A 19,577-nucleotide genomic window follows, 5' to 3' on the forward strand; every position below is an offset into this window, starting at 1 on the left:
GGTGTGTACTGCTCCCCTCCCTGCGTCCCTGTGTTCTCACTGTTTAACCCCCACTTACGAGTGAGAACATGCGGTTTAAAACTCCTTAATTTTTGTGGAGCAAGTTATTCCAAGCTGGTTTCCACACAGTTATACAGGTCTGGACAGATGCTTCCTATCCCACGGAAGGAGGCTATAACTGCACAATTTCCCCACTCCCAGGCAGACAGTAAGCCTTCCTTTAGAATGACTCAAAATCTGTTCACATGACTTCGATCTCAGGTCTTCCGCCCAATCTATTAGGATACTCATCTGTCTCCGAAAAGGCTTCTCCCAACTCTTTTCTAACACACATTGATTTTATTAAAAAGAGAATTACTTACAGAGGATTACTTAAACTGAACTAATTATCTGGAGGTCTTAATGGCAAAGGAAAGAGAGGAAAGGGCTTGAGTTTCAAGGTAGGGAAGACGTGAACTCTCAATCACTGTTGATGGGTGCAAATTTTTTTGGAGAATAATTGGTCAAAATTCACCAAAATCTTTAACACAATTTAGGAAATTTGGCTCTAGAAATTTATTTAAAGAAATAATTAAGATTGTGTGAAAAAAACTTGTTCAAGGATACCGATCCCAGCATTATTTACAAAAAAGAAATATTGGAGACAATTGCTTGTATGTTTGTATACAATGAATTAAAAATTATATAACTCTACAAGAAAATAATACACAAGTATTAAATATGTATATTTACTGACAAAAAATTGCTATATATTGTTAAATTTGAAAGCACATTATCAAATATACATCTATATAATATATACTGCATATTATTATACATATCTATTCTATGATTTACATGTATGTCCTTAATATGAATTTTTAAAAGTTGGGAATGTTTATCTCTTGGTAAAGGAGACACAAGTAATTTTTCATTCCTATATAGTTTTAAAAATGAACATGTATCACCAGGTACAGTCGCTCACGACTATAATCCCAGCACTCTGTGAGGCCGAGAGGGGCAGATCACCTGAGGTCAGGTGTTCGAGACCAGCCTGGCCAACATGGTGAAACCTTGTCTCTACAAAAATACAAAAATTAGTCGGGCGTGGTGGCACGCACCTGTAGTACCAGCTACTCGGGAGACTGAAGCAGGAGAATGGCTTGAACCTGGGGGGTGGAGGTTGTAACGAGTCGAGATTGTGCCACTGCACTCCAGCCTGGGCGACAGAGCGAGACTCCATCTCAAAAAATAAATAAATAAAAATAAAACAAAAATAAAAAATGAACATGTATCACTTAAAATGTATTTTGAAAATAAAAAGGTAGGTAAAAGGAAGCTATCTGTGCTGAGGCAAGAAAGGGAGAGACAAACATATAGGAAGGTGAGTCCTACCTGTAGATCTTTACTACTACAGAAAGAATAACAGAAAACAATTCCTGGAAAAAACTGGTAAAGGACCCAAACATCTCCAGCATGTATTACAATGACGAGCCAAAAGCTGAAAATGCAAAAGTTGTTCATCAAAAGATGTCTTTAAAAATATATTGAGTTACATATGATTCTTTCCGATTTGGATACATGAAGGGTTAACAAGAGGGTCAAAAAGGCACGGGGCACCTACAAAGGGGATGCATGTAGGTGAGAAATAACACATTGATTCATAAGACAAAGCTGTGGCTGGGCATGGTGGCTCACACCTGTAATCCTAGGACTTTGGGAGGCCAAGGAGGGTGGATCACGAGCTCAGGAGTTCAAGACCAGCTTGACCAACATAGTGAAATCCCATCTCTATCAAAAACACAAAAATTCGGCCGGGTGTGGTGGCTCACGCTATAATCCTAGCACTTTGGGAGGCTGAGGCAGGCAGATCACCTGAGGTCGGTAGTTCAAGACCAGCCTGGGCAATACGGTGAAACTCCATTTCTACTAAAATAAAAAAGAAATCAGTCAGGCATGGGGGCATGCGCCTGTAGTCCCAGCTACTCAGGAGGCTGTGGCAGGAGAATTGCTTGAACACAGGAGGCGAAGGCTGCAGTGAGGTGAGATCGTGCCACTGTACTCCAGCCTGGGCGACAGAGCAAGACCCCATCTCAAAAAAAAAAAAAAAAAAAAAGACAAAGCTGGAAGTCACAATCCTTTTCAGGTAGTCCTAATTATCCTAAATCAGAGAGAAGCAAACAAAACTAGCTAGTGCTACTTAAGGCAAGTTATTCCATCTGCAGGAAATAATTCACATTTTGTAATTTATAACAGTATTACAGAGCCTAGTTTATAGGACTCAGTTAATTAACAATAAACATGAATCTAAAGTTCCAACAAAATGAGGACAAGAGAAGGCACAGCAGGAAGAGTATGCAGCAACCCAAAACGGGACCATTTCTGTTTTTAGCTATTTGTATTGTAAGGTAGCTATCGGCAAAGTCTTCTTTCTTTCTTTTTTTTTTTTTTTTTTTTTTTGAGATGGAGTTTCACACTTGTTGCCCAGGCTGGAGTGCAGTGGCTCACTCTTTGCCCACCACAACCTCCACCTCTCGGTTCAAGTGATTCTCCCGATTCCAGCCTCCCAAGTACCTGGGATTATAGGCGTCCACCACCACAACGCCCAGCTAATTTTTGTATTTTTAGTAGACGGGGTTTCAACATGTTGGTCAGGCTGGTCTCAAACTCCTGACCTCAGGTGATCCACCCACCTTGGCCTTCCAAAGTGCTGGGACTACAGGTGTGAGCCACCACACCCGGCCAAAGTCATCTTGATAGCAAAGGTAAATCAAGCCTAGGCTCTGAATGGAAACAAGGGCGTCAGAGTAATGACCAAGTGATAACCAGGACGAAGTGCATCTGAAAACTGGTGCTGAGACCTTAAGTTTTATGTATTCAAATCAGTCCATAAATCCCTCATTTCTCAGCACAGGGTGAGGCTGCTAAGCCTCATCTGACCATAATATGTATAGTGCCTATAGCGTGGTAGACAATGTGTTAAGGACTATGTGTAGAGTAGTGAATTTAAAGATGCAGTCCTAAGGTGGCTTGGAATAATGGAAAGAGCAGAGGCTGTGGAATCAGAAGATCTGGATTCAAGTCCTTACAGTGCCATCTACTAACAGTAAGATTGAGGGTAACAGTAAGTTTCTTCGTGAGTAAAATAGGGATGATAGCACATCTGTTCCACCTACCTCACTAGATTATCGTGTGAAACAAATCACACACTGATCATGAGAGGGTTATACAAACATTAGTCATTCTTAGTCATGTTAATCCTATTTCATTTTCATAAAAATGTTGGAAGGTGGGGGCAAATATGACTCACTAGCCCAAACACCTCTAAGGTCCCACATCATCGTCTCAAAATCTCCATGAGAGATTACACTTAACAGAAATAAAATTATATTAGGCCTAAATTCATCTTGTACTTCTCAGAGAGTCATCTACCCTCTCGAACTTGACCAATACTTCACGTCACTGGAAAGTAATAGCCTTCTAATAACACTCTCCATATGCAAATACTCAAAATAGTCCAATACCACCAAGTGATTTATCTTAGTCAAAGTTCTCAAATTGACAACAAAGCCCCGAAAACACAAGTATCACTTGTTAACAGAGTTTGTGTTTCTCTTTCTGTGTTCTTGGTCTGAAACCACAATGTTAGTTCACAAGTGAAACCCTTTTAAATGTTGAAAGCAAAACTAAAAAAAGAAATCTAAGTCAATCTGTATTCTATCCCATTTGTCTTCATAAAATACACTGGAAATGATGATCAAAGTGAAAATGCTAAAGCTATGTAAACAAAGAACTAGAATACTAGATGAATAAGCCCAAGGTTGCAGCTGTATCCACAAGTCAATTTGGGGACTATACTAGTAATGCTTCACTATACTTGCACTAGAGACGGCACTGTTTTATGTCTATCTTTACCAAGTTGAAAGTACTTTAAAGACTTCTGTTACAGTTTTCAGAACATGTATTTTGCTCCCAGGTATGGTTCAGAGCTTCACATTCACCATCAGAACCATATTCTCTCTTTAGGCAGTCACAAAATAAGCCTACCTCTGAACGGTAAGAAAAATAAATAATAAGATTTTACCCAGATGACTTATAAAATAGTAAATATCCACAACAGTAACACATCATCCCAATAAAACATGTTTTATTTTTGCAGTGACCTTATACAACATTTAACATAACATTTATTTAATAAGAAATATAATTTAAAATAAAGCTTTTGAAGGACAATCTTTCAGCTCTTATTTTCTACTGTTAAGCTATTTTTCCAAGTTATTCACTCTCTCACTCAAATATGAAAACCAGGAGTCTCTCATAATGTCAGACACAGGACACAAAAAGGACAGTATATTCACATAGTTCAACTGTGTTACTATTAAAAAATAAGAAAGTGGGTGATGTTTTAATATCAAACGTCAGAGAAATAACACATACATCCATTTTCTATTACCTTCATATTTTTAGGCATCAGACTAGACTCTTAATATTTAAAGATCAGAGTATACTGGTGGAGAGAAGACATAGGAAACAGCTATATTTTCTTTGCTTACAAATTCATGCTTAAAAACATAAGACTTGGTAACCTACAACCAACTGCTGAACTTCATTAAAAATCACAATGGGCCAGGTGCGGTGGCTCACACCTGTAATCCCAGCACTTTGGGAGGCTGAGGCGGGCGGATCACCTGAGGTCGGGAATTTGAGACCAGCCTGACCAACATGGAGAAACCCTGTCTCTGCCAAAAATACAAAATTAGCCGGGCATGGTGGCACATGCCTGTAATCCCAACTCCTTACTTACATGACCACTATGTTGCTTACTCCTTCAAGGCATATTTATTGAGCACATACTATATCCTACTATAGGTGTGTCAACAGTAGACGTAAGATCTCTGTTCTCATGCAGTTTGAGTCTACCAGGAAGACAAGCAAAAATGATGAGTAACAAATAATGAGTATCATGATAAAAATGTACATAGAGCTTTGAAAACATACAGCTGCTAGATGTGACCTACTCTAAGGGACAGAAAAGCCCCCTCCTCCCCTCCGCCAAGAAATGTAATGTTTAAACAGAAACCCAAAGAGCAGGCAATAAGATGGAAGAGAAAGAGTGTTCTAAAGGAATACCTGCAAAAATCTGAAAGACAGAGAGTAGAGTGCATATAAACAACTGAAAGTTCAGTATGAATACAGTATTGGGATAAGCAGGGCCTTAATAGGCATATTATTCTAAGACTTTATTCTACAGACAAGGGAAATAAAGGAGAGATGACACAAAACTTCAGATTTATATTTTTTGGAGAATGAATTCATTTTCCTCATTGTAGTTAGAGCAGACAGGAACAAGAATGGAGGCAGGAGATGAGAGAGATGATCTCTTGAAACTTTTGGTTCTTATGAAAAGAACTTCCTCATACCGCTCTGTTTCTTCTCAGACACCTTCAATGTATTATTTTCTCTGCCACCCCTCTAAGGTTACAGCCTTTCCTCAGCTCTCCTACAAACTCTCCTGGGTGACCTCACCTATATTTCACACGTACCACCCATAAAGTGATGATGACTCCCAAACCTGTATCCCCAGTCCAGAACTCTCAAGGCCAGAGTTGCATTTCCTACCACCTACCAGACATATTCACCGATGCAATGCCTTATGTTCAAAACCAAACACAAAATCCAGACTCCACAAATTTGGTATTTCCTAACTCTGTTGATAGCATCAATGTAGTCTCACTCAAGCCAGAAATTCTAAATGCTATCAATTACCCTTCTCCTCCTCCCCGTCCACCTACCCCGCCCCCACATTACCAGGTGTTTTTGATCCTCTTCTAAATATGACTCAAATCCATCCCTTCCTTTCATCTTCTATACCACCACCTAAATTTAGTCTTGCATGAGCTCTCATCTGGATTATTCAGGAACTGGTCTCTACATTTCTGGCCACTTTGTAAAATCTATACACTACACTGTAAGATATTGCCTCCTAAAAAGTGTTTCCCTAGGCAGGGCACGGTGTACTCACACCTATAATCCCAGCACTTTGGGAGGCAGAGGTGGGTCAATTGCTTGAGCCCCAGAGTTTGAGACCAGCCTGGGCAACATGGCAAAATTCCATCTTAAAAAATAATAATAATAATAATACAAAAATTAGCTGGGCATGGCAGTGTGTGCCAGTCCCAGCTACTCAGGAGGCTGAAGTGGGAGGATCACTTGGGCCTGGGAGGCAGAGGATCTAGTGAGCCGAGATCATGCCACTACACTATAGCCTAAGTGACAGAGTAAGACCATCTCAAAAAAATAAAAATAAATAATCAAAAAGGTCCAAATTCTTTGATATGACACACAGGGTCCATAAGCTGGTGTTTCCTGCCAGAAAATAGCCTCTATTCTCCATCTATAAAAAGATAAAAATAAATAATTGAAAAGACATCTCTGCCAGATGTCACACTGAACCTGGAATGAATACAAATGCAGACCTCTCAAAACTCATCACAGTTTCTCAAGCCTCCAGGTGTTTGCACATACCATTCCCAAAGTCTGTAATATCTTTTCCTATCTTCTCTACCTAGAAACCACTGGTCTTCTTTTAAAAATCCAGTTAATGCTCCTTCCTCTGTTAATCTTCCTTGGTTCACACTCCCCTCTCTCCCTTCTTTCATCCCCAGTACAGACAGAGTTGGGTATTTCTTCCACTTCTCTTCTATGGCACATAATTTTCTAACAAATTATGACTGCTTACATGTCTGTTTTCTTTTTTGTTTTTTTGAGACAGAGTTTTGCTTTTGTTGCCCAGGTTGGAGTGAAGTGGCGCAATCTCAGCTCACTGCAACCTCTGTCCTCCAGGTTCAAGCAATTCTCTTGCCTCAGCTTTCCAAGTAGCTGGGATTACAGACACCTGCCACCATGCCCAACTAATTTTTGCATTTTTAAAAGAGACAGGGTTTTGCCATGTTGGCCAGGCTCAAACTCCTGCCCTCAGGTAATCCACCAGCCTTGGCCTCCTAAAGTGCTAGGATTACAGGTGTGAGCCACTGTGCCTGGCCACGTCTGTTTTCTTGACTAAACTATATGTTCCTTATTGATAGTGTACTTTCTTTATCTCATGTTTGCATCCCCATACCCTAACACATTGTCAGCACCTAATAAATACTTCTTTAATGAATGAATGCTTATTATAGAAGTGTGATGATACATTAAGCTTTGTCTCTATAAAATGGGATCTTGGGATATGTTTCAAAGTGCCTAAAGCCATTCCAGAATGGTGACTCTTGGATGGAGGAAAGCAAAGTGAAGGCATACATAAAGGAGATTCCCCATAGCAGACCTACTTCATCTAGCATCCAAAGGAACCCATGTTAGTGACAAGACTACATGACAAAGACTTCTACACAAATTATAATATCATTTATAATTGCAAAAAAAGTTTGAAAACTAGAAATAACAAATATGCAACTTAGAATGATTAACTAAATGAAGGTTCATTCAATGGATCCTTTAAAAATAGTACTTCAGACAGGGTGCGGTGGCTCACACCTGTAATTCCAGCACTTTGGGAGGCCGAGGTAGGCAGATCACAAGGTCAGGGGATCAAGACCATCCTGGCCAACATAGTGAAACCCCATCTCTACTAAAAATACAAAAATTAGCTGGCTGTGGTGTCACATGCCTGTAATCCCAGCTACTTGGGAGGCTGAGGCAGGAGAATTGCCTGAACCAGGGAGTCAGAGGTTGCAGTGAGCTGAGATCGCACCACTGCACTCCAGCCTGGCGACACTGCAAGACTCTGTCTCAAAAAAAAAAAAAAAAAAAAATTCTTTTGTGTGATTACACCACTGCACTCTAGCCTGGGGAACAGAGCAAGACCCTGTCACCAAAAAAAAAAAAAAAAAAAAAAAAAAAAAATTAGTACATTTGTAGAATATTTAATGACTAGGGAAAATGCTGGTCATCTCAATCAATCAGAAAAAAGAGTTATATCATAATCCCAATCATAAATTAAATATAAAAACCATTTTGGAAATACTGGCTTAAAAACATTTAGGAAAAAAGCCTGAAATAAACTGTATGAAATTATTAGCAGTACTTAGCTCTCATTAATTTTCTACAACTAATTTGTTCAACAAATATTTATTAAGCATTTGTTTGTTACATTACAGAGATGTGTAAGAGACATCTGTTTCTGTCCTCTGGGAACTAAACATGTTATTCTTCTATAATCAATCAGATAAAGCAATAAAGGTTAGAAAAAAATTCATGGGATTGCCCAGTCTAAATTTATATTCTATGAAAGGTAAAAATAATAATAAATAAAAATAAAAAGCCAGATTCCCAGAACTTCTCTGAAATCTAGGCTGGAAACAATTTTGATACAAATATTTGGATAAGGACTGCCCAAATGGCTTGTACTACTGATTACGAACTGTATCATGATGCTGTAGTTGTTCTAGATCCTTGTGGTCAGAAGGTAGTTGAGAATCTAAATCTCCAGATTTATCCTTCCTGTTGGCAAATCTAAATTTTTACAGTAATTACAAATAAAAGCTACTTAGTTGAAATTTAATCCTTCATCCACCATCCACCAAATTTCTTTTGTCTTCTGTGTTTCTTTCCCCTCTACCATTTCTTGCTCTTGCCCTCAATGATTCACTCCATTTATCTAAAAGAATCCTTATGTTCCTCCTCTTCTTTCAACCAAGGAACAGCCAATATAAGATTGAACTCTCCCTCTTGGGGATTCTCAGGAAAGATGGAAGCTTCAGAGGGGATGTGTGGTATTGATGAACATAACATCACGAAGAATCTGAAAGCCATAGTCCTTTTAAAGCTCCTGCTTCAAAAGATACCTAAGGTGTAAAAAAAAAAAAGTGGGGATAAGTCCAGGCTTGGTAGCTCACACCCATTAACCCCAGCCCTTCGGGAGACTGAGGCAGAAGGATCACACGAGGTCAAGAATTTGAGACCAGCTTGGACAACATAAGAAGACCCTGTCTTTACATTAAAAAAAAAAAAAAAAAAATTAGCCAGGAATGTTGCCACACACACTTGTAGTCCCAGCTACTGAGGAGCCTGAGGAGGGAGAATCCCTTAAGCCCAGGAGTTCAAGGCTGCAGTGAGCTGATCGTGCCACTGGACTCCAGCCTCAAGAGCAAGACCCTGTCTCAAAAAAAAAAAAAAAAGGGGGATATTATCTGAGTAGAACAGTGGCTAATTTACCTTTATTATTCTTTACTGTAGTTATTTCACTAGTTTATATCCTACACTGAAAATACTTCTAAAACTTCCTAGGATTTTCAGCTCATCAGAAACACAGTGATAAATAGTAAAATTACTCTAATTGCCCAAAGCTTAAAAAATGCAGCACTATAGTTTCAGGTTACATGTTTTTAGGCATACTAAGGAGTAAATTTAAACTGACAAAATTCTATAGGACTTAGATCACTGATAGTGGATATACTATAAAATAGTTTTTCAGAAATATTTCCCCAGAGAACTCAAATAGTTGAAATGTGTAATAAAAATACACAGGCAGGGTATCATTAGAAAGCATCATAGGGCCGGATGTGGTGGCTCATGCCTGTAGTTTCAATACTTTAGGAGGCTGAGGCAGGCAGATCTCAGGAGTTCAAGACCAGCCTGGGAAACATGGCAAGATCCCTTCTCTACTAAAAAAATACAAAGATTAGCCAGACATGGTGGCGCTTGCCTGTAGTGCCAGCTACTTGGGAGGCTGAGGTGGGAGGATCACTTCAGCCAGGGGGATTGAGGTTTCAATGAACCAAGATCACCACTGCCCTCTAGCCTGGGGGACAGAGCGAGACCCTGTAACTAAACAAACAGACAGAAGGCATTACAGACATAGAGTACTAAATGCTAACTTAGTGTTATGTCAAAAGCATATGCTCAGAGAACTAGGTGACAGAGTCTGATATTCATTCATTCATTTATTCATCAAATTTTTAGGAAGTACTCTGTGGTAGGCATAATCAGAGACAGAGCAGTGAAGAGATTAAAATCCCTGCCATCATGGAGTATTTTAGTAAATCAAGATAAATAAAAAACAAGAAAAAAAAATAAGTAAAACATTTTGTTGGTGATAAGTACAAAGCAAAATTTAAGTAGAAAAAAAGATTTGAGAGGGTGTGAATAAAAGGAGGAAGGGAGCAAGCCATACAGCAGGGGGTGGGGGGAAGGGGGAGACATTACGAAGAGAGGAAATAGCAAGAACAAGGACCCAAAGATGGGGAGATGCTTATTATGTTTAAGGAGCAGCAAGCAGGCCGGTGTGACTAGAGCAGAATGACTAAGGAGAGTGGTAGATGAGGCTGAAAAACAAGGGGGAAGGGCTAGGTCTTGTCCAGGAGCATTTGGGTAAGGTTTTCATGGACAGGTATTATAGCAACAGGTGGAAATGGAGGGGTGGAAGGTGATTCCAAGTAATTAGAGCAAAGGAAAACAAAAGACAAGGAGCTACAAATGCCTTAAGGATGTTTAGAATCAGAGGCTGGCCTAGTGTGCAATGAATATACATGTAAATGTGAGGAAGCAGCATTGTGAGAGTAGGGGACCATGTGTTAAGGGGTGAAGGTAGAGGGTGATGAATATTCAGTTTTTGATCCTCCGTTTGGGAACTGCAGAAGAGAGACTAGGGCAGGAAGGCACCAGGGTAAAAGGCGGGCATTAGCTGCCCCTTAAATATAATCTTTGCTTTTTCCCTGGCATGAATAAAATCCTGCTCCAGATAGTTGCTTTAGCTACCATATCTATGAAGAAACAGGATGCACGTCCTAAGATCTTTGTGGGGAAAACACTCCTAAAACTTTATTGTAGTAGGGAGAAGAGAATATATGCAACAAGTAGAATTTATACTATTGTAAATTAACATGAACTAAACTGAACTGGTCTAATACACAGTGAATCATAAGACAAAGATGACTAAAAAATGAGACTGAGAAAGGAAATAGGAATTTCAATTTTCTAAAGAGCATTCCACAAAATGGCTAATCCTTGGATAAACAACTAAGTTAACTACCTCTAATTTTACATAAAGAAGAAGAGGATTGTTACAATCATACACGTTGAGTTCAAAGGTATTCAAAAGGTAAGAGCCGGAACCTTGCTCAGAATTCATCACCTCAGTACCTCTAGCAGTGACTGGTATAGAAGACTCGAATGCTTGTTTAAGGAATAAAAAGCCTATCCATTACAGTTTATCTCAGTAGAATCGAACAATGCTAGGGCTGTAGTACCACCACCTTGAAATGGTAATATTAATAGGGAGGAAATTAAAAGTAAGTAGAAAGAGGGGAACCACCTGTGCAAAACAACAACATAACTCCAGAGGAATCTACTGGTTAATTACCCAAATGACACAAAACCATCTCAGCGGATATGCAGAAGTGTTGTTTGGCACAATTGGATATGTATTATGATCAAATCCAATAAACAACGCTATTCCCTTTTTGGAACACACAACAAAAAGCGTAAGGCAATCTCAATCTCTTTCCTCTGAACCATTCAATAACACAGCGGATTTGGGGAATTGGGTTTGCTTCTCTACAATGCTTTTTAAAATCGTAAATTAGGAGTAACTCACTCTCATCGTTTGTCTTAAGTATTACAAAAGAGTACAATACAAAGACATCAGCTCATATCCACTCATGGTTATGGGATGTTATAAATCCCTGAAAGGAACTGCTGAAGTAAAACAAAACCCAGCAAGTTAATATCACATTTTTATCGTCAACCAAAAACAAACGATCAAACTTCCACCAGGAAAAGCATCTTTTTATATGGGATAATGTTTGCATACATGTCACCAATATTAGTTTGCTTACAGTTAAAGCTCAGAGACAGGGTTTTATATGGCTTTTTTAGCCAAACTCAACCATTAAAACAAATGTTTTTAAAAAAATGCAAATGTCTGAATGTCAATATTTTTTCCTGTCTATCTTCCACGAAGCATTTTTCCATGCTAACACTAGAACATCCTTCGGTGTAATTCCACAAGCAGATTCAAATTCCCTTCAATACCATAAACAAGCCCTATTAAAAAGCCTTTAAACCACAAAAAAGTGCAACAGCGGTTTACAACTGTGTGGTTAGTTCTGCTTGTTGGTAGAGATTAGAATAAGCTACGAGTCGAGGTTGCTCAGAACCGAGTAAAAGGGACCTTGGCCGCTTTCCCCCCTAGAGGCAACAATAAAAGCATCCTCCTCTCGCCCCAATACTTCGCCCCAGTACTCGTCCCATTCCCGGGACCCAGTCGACCGCAGGAAAAAAAAGCAGGGCCAGCCTCACTTACCTTGTAGACGTCCCCGTAGGTGCCGCTGCCGACCCTCTGGACAAGCTCGTAGTCCTGCTGCGGGTTCCGCCTCAGGATGTCCGCGGCAGGCCGCAGCGGGGCCTCCATCTTCGCTTAGGGCCCGGCCCCCGCCGGCTCAGCCGGCGGCTCCCCGATTCCCGCTAACGAGCACGAACGGCGCCGCTTCCCAACATGGAGCCTCCGCCGGCAGCTCCGCCTGCACGAGGGACGAGCAAAGGCGGGTCGGCGTCGCGGGCTACGACCCCTCGCGGCCCGGACCCTTCCCTTCCGTTCCGCCAGCGGCCGTGGAAGAGAAATGGGCCTGGAAGGGCCCCTGGCGCCCAGTATCCCTGTTGGGGCTGCAGCCCTTCCCCCTCTCCGGCCGCCCGCAAACTGCCCGACGGGGCCTCCCCGCCCGCCGGGGCCCAGGGCCGGCTCGGTACCTGATGGGGGCGGCCCCGCTCTTTGTTGAGCGCGGAGCCCGGGACCTACTTCCTAGACCGCACCCGCGTCCTCCTCCCCCGCGCCGACCCGCACCTCCGGCTTTGCCGCCGCCGCCGCCGCCACTCAGTCGCTGCACCGCGCGGCCTCTCGGGGGCGGCGGAGGCGCGTACTGTCGCCGCCGCCGCACCACGTTCCCCACCCGGGGCTGCGTCACCGGGAGACACGTTCCCAGCCAGCATGGGTCGGCGCCCAGCGGCCCGCCCGAGCGCTCCGGCCGCGGAACCAGAGTGCCGCCCTGAGGCCTGCTGAAGACACGACACCCTCCCGACCGCGCCACCGCGCCCCCCTACCCGGGCGCGTCATTGCAGGGCCTGGGCTGTCTCCCTCCCACTCTCAGAAATAAGGGACACCCCTGGGCATTCGTGAACCAACGGGCCTTGGCTAAACCGTCCCCACATTTGTCAGGTAGGCCTGTAGGGTAACGGGTAGAGGAAGAAGGGTGATGGGAACGTAGCCCTCAAGTTAAACACGGAAAAGATACGTTAAGGGCACCGGGCCAGAAGTAACCTGGCAGCGGGGCGCCAGGGAAGGAGGTGGGGAAGTGCCAGGTTAACTAAGTCCCGGCACACCCTACTGCACCTTCCTGTTTTGCAAACCATTCCCGGTGGTACCAGTTTGAGACTGCACTGCACACCTGCACAACCTGTCTTCTACTTAGTTCTTCTGAGACATTTCTGAAAGTCTGAATTCCTAGGACTGCTCAGTGGCCTTTGTCTCTGTTGGCCACACGCAGTGTCTCATCGCTGGTATTGCACCTTTAATAGATCAGGAGTTCCGCAAAAGTAAAACAAAGTCGGGGGTCACAGACTGGTTCTGGTTCTACCACTTCCTCAGTATGTGCTCTGGGACAAAACAGCGTATTTGGCAACATCTCAATGTCCTTATCTGCAGCTTGAAGAGGGTAAGATTTTGCATCTGACACACAGGAAAGTGTTTATAAAGCGTTTTACAGGATTGTAAAGGGGGTTATCGAATATAAGAGGTCTTAAAATACTTAATGCACAGCATATATGGAACAGGAGTTCGGGGAAGTAATTTGGCTGATATTTCACAAGCTGTTTGCAGTTTCAGTTCCAGTCTTGTTCTGAAGGTAGAAATTAAGTTGCCAGTGTTACATTATACTGGCTGTTATTTCTAGAGCCTCACAGAGAATTTGAACAGAAAAGCCAGATAACACTCAGCCACTGCATTTAGTGACTGAAACATCACAAAAGAGCAAGTTGGAGATGTTGGCATGTGACTTTGAACATCAAATTTTTAATTCTGTTCTTGAGAAATATACTCCTGATTGTTGATAATTGTGTAATGTAGAAATTAAATTCGCACCTTAACAGGACAGGGCATATATGTATTTTCTTGTGCTCCACACACAAAGGACACTTATTTGGGGAACATAAGTAAGCCCAGACTTACATGCTCCATGGACAAAGCCTATGTGTTTGCTGCATTGAAAAAATTGTTGAAGAACAGTTCCTTCTTTCAAAGATTCTTGGCACTTGTTTTGGTGGGCACATACTTTTGGCTTCGATGACTCAAAATCTCTTCAAATGTTCTATTGGTATCTTAGTACTTGTTTACTGTCATAGATTCATTTGGGACTTTTTTCCTCTGGCCCTATAAGCATTGATCCTTTTTCTAGTCTGAAGTATGTTTATTCTTACATATTTATACTTGCATTACTCCAGGGAATTTCAGGCAGCATACAGAAAACACATACTATAAAACAAGATAAAAATAAGTGGGCAAACTAGTATGAAGTTAAAGAGAAGGAAAATACGAACCCAGAACAGTGCAACAAATCGGCCAACCAGAGGATTTTGTAGTGTTTTTGAGATCAAGAGTAACCAATTGATCAAGAAAGAGGCACATATCTTCCTGATGCGAAGATTTCAAAAAATTTTATTTAATGAGCTTTATTCATAAAGTAGAAACTGAATGCCCAGTTTGAGACAAGGATAAATATCCTGACAATCCTTTAAGCATGTTATTCTTGAAATACAGCATTTAAAATGAATTAGGCAATAAAATGTTTGAGGTCATAGGCTTCAACAAGACCCTGGGGTGCAGATATTTTATGTTGCCAGTAATGGCAGATCCATATGCTTTGACCATTAACCTAGAGGCAGATAGCATGGAAAAAGTCAAGACTCTATGTGGTGGTTAAAAAATGTGTCTGCTATAATCATTATTTTACTTGTACCGCAATTCATGCAAAGAGGAAAACATTTGTTTTATACTAACTCCAAAAGAATCTTAAGGATTTTTAAAATACTGGTTGAGTTAATTTTAACAAGATCAGTGAAGTGGGTTGCTTTGTAAAGAAATTCAAGTTCAATTTACTTAAATATACACTGAGTAAATTTAATTTTACATCCTGGACAATTAAGCAAATAATTTCAAAGTTGAAGTTTATGTAATAATATGTTAGTTATGTCATGGAAACTGACTACAGAGTTTCTTACAAACCACCCAATTTCATATGACAAGGTATGGAATAAGAATAAATATGGCTTGATAGGTCCTTCATTCCAACCTAATTGTCATACATTCTTAGTGTCTTCATGCTGACACATAAATATTTTTCAGCTTTTACCCTTATCAGTATAATATACGATAATGGTTTGTTACATACTTTGTAATGTACTTCCCTTCCTTCATAGTTCTTCGGTAAGATGCTAGCTGTAGTCTGTGGGCTCTAGTTTCAGCTCTAACTTTAGCCAAGGCTGAATAAAAAAGAATTGGGGGACATAAAATGCATTATCTTATATAAAGCTAAGGTTCACAATTTATTATCCAAGACAAAATGGCTAATTAAACCTTCAAGTGTGATAGGACAGAGCATAAGGACAATAACTTTAGTCTATTGAACATACAGATTTAAGCAATATGGTAATCTCCTGATTAATCTGCCAACATAAACTAATTTCAACATGTAACTCTATGTGATTCAGTTGACTGCTCTATATATCTGTTAAACAGAAATCAATTAAATGTTGGAAGACAATGCCACAACTATGATTTGGATTTTTAAATAATTATTATTAAACTATTGTTTTACTAATTAGGGCCACTTGTCTTTTGAGGCATAAACCATGTTTTCCAAATATAGGGCAATTCTTATATATTTTGTTCTGGATGGCAATAGAACATGTATCTCATTCAGGATGAGTATCAGGTCATTAGGATGAGAGTTTTAAAAAGAAGAGGTGAGGAAGGCAGTCGATATCCCTTTCATCTAGTTTGAATTGATCATCAGATATGTTACTGATATGGTTTGTCTGTGTCCCCACCCAAATCTCATCTTGAATTCCCACGTGTTGTAGGAGGGACCCAGTAGGAGGTAATGAATCATGAGGGCAAGTCTTTCCCATGCTGTTTTCATGATAGTGAGTAAGTCTCACAAGATCTGATGGTTTTAAAAAGACGAGTTCCCCTGCACAAGCTCCCTCTTTTTGCCTGCTGCCATCCATGTAAGACATGACTTGCTCTTCCTTGCCTTCTGCCATGATTGTGAGGCTTCCCAGCCACATGAAACTGTAAGTCCAATTAAACCTCTTTATTTTATAAATTGGCCAGTCTCAGGTTTGTTTTATCAGCAGCATGAAAACAGACTAATAAATTAAATTGAGGTCTGGCACAGTGGCCCATGCCTGTAATCCCAGCACTTTGGGAGGCCAAGGTAGGCAGATCACCTGAGGTCAGGAGTTCAAGACCAGCCTGACCAACATGGAGAAACCCCGTCTCTACTAAAAATATAAAATTAGCCAGGTGTGGTGGTGCATGCCTGTAATCCCAGCTACTCGGAAGGCTGAGGCAGGAGAATCGCTTGAACCTGGGAAGCGGAGGTTGCAGTGAGCCAAGATTGCACCATTGCACTCCAGCCTGGGCAACAAGAGCGAAACTCTGTCTCAAAAAAAAAAAAAAAAAGTGGTACCAGTAGAGTGAGATGTTGCTGAAAAGTTACCTGAAAATGTGGACGCAACTTTGGAACTGGGTAACAGGCAGAGGTTGGAACAGTTTGGAGAGCTCAGGAGAAGACAGGAAAATGTGGGAAAGTTTGGAATTTCCTAGGGACTTGTTGGATGGCTTTGACAAAAATGCCAATAGTAATATAACAATAAGGTCCAGGCTGAGGTAGTCTCAGATGGAGATGAGGAACTTGTTGGAACTGGAGCAAAGGTGACTATTGTTATATTTTAGCAAAGACACTGGTGGCATTTTGCCCCTGCCCTAGGGGTTTGTGGAACTTTGAACTTGAGAGAGATGATTTAGGGTATCTGGCAGAAGAAATTTCTAAGCAGCAAAACATTCAAGAGGTGACTAGGGTGCTGTTAAAAGCATTCAGTCTTATAAGGGAAGCAGAGCATAAAAGTTTGGAAACTTTGCAGCCTGACAATACAATGGAGAAGAAAAATCCTATTTTCTGAGGAAAAATTCAAGTGGTCTGCAGAAATCTGCGTAAGTAACAAAGAGTTGAATATTAATTCCCAAGACAATGGGGAAAATGCCTCCAGGGCATGTCAGAGGTCTTCCTGGCAGACCTTCCCATCACAGGTCTGGAGACCTAGGAGGAAAAAGTGGTTTTGTTTGCTAGACCCAGGGTCCCTGTGCTGTGTGCAGCCTAGAGATTTGGTGCCCTGCATTCCAGCTGCTCCAGCCACAGCTGAAAAGGGCCAACATAGAGCTGGGGCCATGGCTTCAGAGGGTGCAAGCCTCAAGCCTTGGCAGCTTTCACGTGGTGTTGAGCCTGCTAGTACACAGAAGTCAAGAATTGAGGTTTGGGAACCTTTGCCTGGATTTCAGACGATGTATGGAAATGCCTGGATGTCAAGGCAGAAGTTTTTTGCAGGGGTAGGGCTCTCATGAAGAACCTCTGCTAGGGCAGTGCAAAAGGGAAATGTGGGGTCAGAGCCCCCACACAGAGTTCCTACTGGCACACTGTCTAGTGGAGCTGTGAGAAGAGAGAGGGTCACTGTCCTCCAGACCCCAGAATGGTAGATCCACTGACAGCTTGCACCGTGCACCTGGAAAAGCTGCAGACACTCAACACCATCTCATGAAAGCAGCCAGAGGGAGGCTGTACCCTGCAAAGCCACAGGGCAGAGCTGCCCAAGACCGTGGGAACCAACCTCTTGCATCAGCATGACCTAGATGTGAGACATGAAGTCAAAGGAGATCATTTTGGAGCTCTAAGATTTGACTGCCCGGCTTGATTTCAGACTTGCATGGGGCCTGTAATCCCTTTGTTTTGGCCCATTTCTCCCATTTCAAATGGCTGTATTTACCCAATGCCTGTACTCCCACTGTATCTAGGAAGTAACTAACCTGCTTTTGATTTTACAGGCTCACTGGTGGAAGGGACTTGCCTTGTCTCGGATGAGATGTTGGACTGCAGACTTTTGAGTTAACACTGAAATGATTTAACACTTTGGGGGACTGTTGGGAAGGCATGATTGATTTTGAAATGTGAGGGCATGAGATTTGGGAGGGGCCAGGGGCAGAATGATACGGTTTGGCTGTGTGCCCACCCACATCTCATCTTGAATTCGCATGTGAGAGAGGGACCTGGTGGGAGGTAATTGAATCTTGGGGGCAAATCTTTCCCGTCATGTTCTCATGACAGTGAATAAGTCTCATGAGATCTGATGGCTTTAAAATGGAGTATTCTCCTGCACGAGCCCTCCCTTTGCCTGCTGCCATCCATGTAGGACGTGACTTGCTCCTCCTTGCCTTCTGCCATGATTGTGAGGCTTCCCCTGCCACACAGAACTGTACATCCAATTAAACCTCTTTGTTTTGTAAATTGCCCAGTCTTGGGTATGTCTTTATCAGCAGTGTGAAAACAGACTAATAGAGTTAAAAAGCTGTTTCTATTAACCTTTATTGTCAGAGTGGTTTTAAGGTTTATGTGAAAATTGATAGAAGGATTTCTGTATTCAACTCACAAATTGATTTTGTCTGCAAATTCAATAGCTAAGAAAACATAGCAGACTACAAATAATCTTATGCTGTTCCTTATTGGTTTCCTCACACAATAACAAGTATGTTCAAAAGGGTGCCCAAAGTTTGCCTGCACCTCATGTAGACTAGTGTTATGAGCAGAAAAAGCCACAATGCTTGACTGGGATCCTATCCTATAGCTGAATAGCTCTTGCAGGATTCCAATAAGCTCTCCTTTTCTTTGTCTCTGCAGAGCAAGGATAATAATGGCTTTCCACTGTTGCTAATCTCAGGATTCCTTGCTATCTATTGGTGATTCGCTTAGCCCTCTCCTCATTTTTTATCATTTATTTATTTATTAGAGATGGTGCTTGCTCTGTTGCCCAGGCTAGAATGCAGTGGCTATTGACACGTGCTGTCATACTGTATCACAGCTTCAAACTCCTGGCCTCAAGGAATCCGCCTACCTCAACCTCCCAAGTAGCTGTGACTATGGGTGTGCACCACTGTGCCTAGCTTTGATTTTTATAAATGGTCCTTTTTTTATATTCTTTTTCTGTGCTTTTTCTTCCGAGAAACCCGATTGATAAAGTTATAGGGATTAGAATTAGTCTCCGAAAAGAGACTCTCAAAATGGCTTTCTTGGATGGTATTACTCGCCTATCTGATGATTACTTGTATAAACTACTTGCCCAGGAAAATGAAACGGTGGTATTCTGTAGCATGGAGTGGCATCACAATTACTTAGACTATCAGTAGTGGCATGAAATGGAGTGTCAGTGTAGGGCACAACATTGAAAGATCAGTCTCTAGCACTTAGCTGCTATGACAGTGAGGTTTACTAAAATTGTGT

General features: G+C 41.5%; 2 protein-coding genes across 4 annotated transcripts in view; one reads left to right on the forward strand and one right to left on the reverse strand.

Moving 5' to 3' along the window:
• Positions 1-12,956, reverse strand: part of MAP4K5 (mitogen-activated protein kinase kinase kinase kinase 5) — a 106,776-nt gene extending 93,820 nt beyond the window's left edge. Inside the window, exons 1-2 of one of the 3 annotated variants that reach the window (XM_073010969.1) lie at positions 12,818-12,956; positions 12,281-12,497 (exon numbers count right to left, since the gene is read on the reverse strand). In XM_073010969.1, the coding sequence (XP_072867070.1) occupies positions 12,281-12,388 (108 nt within the window). In that variant the 5' untranslated portion in view covers positions 12,389-12,497; positions 12,818-12,956. Of the gene's footprint in view, positions 1-12,280; positions 12,498-12,723 lie in introns of all 3 variants that reach the window. The other 2 variants (XM_073010970.1, XM_073010968.1) reach the window with 2 other exon arrangements.
• A 112-nt stretch (positions 12,957-13,068) lies between these two features.
• ATL1 (atlastin GTPase 1) overlaps positions 13,069-19,577 on the forward strand; it is a 98,917-nt gene continuing 92,408 nt past the window's right edge. The window contains exon 1 of the mRNA XM_037983948.2: positions 13,069-13,189. The gene's annotated coding sequence lies outside the window, so the exon portion shown is untranslated. The remainder of the gene's footprint in view (positions 13,190-19,577) is intronic.

The sequence above is a fragment of the Chlorocebus sabaeus genome, chromosome 24 (genome assembly GCF_047675955.1).
Source record: "Chlorocebus sabaeus isolate Y175 chromosome 24, mChlSab1.0.hap1, whole genome shotgun sequence".
In the NCBI taxonomy this organism is placed as follows: domain Eukaryota; kingdom Metazoa; phylum Chordata; class Mammalia; order Primates; family Cercopithecidae; genus Chlorocebus; species Chlorocebus sabaeus.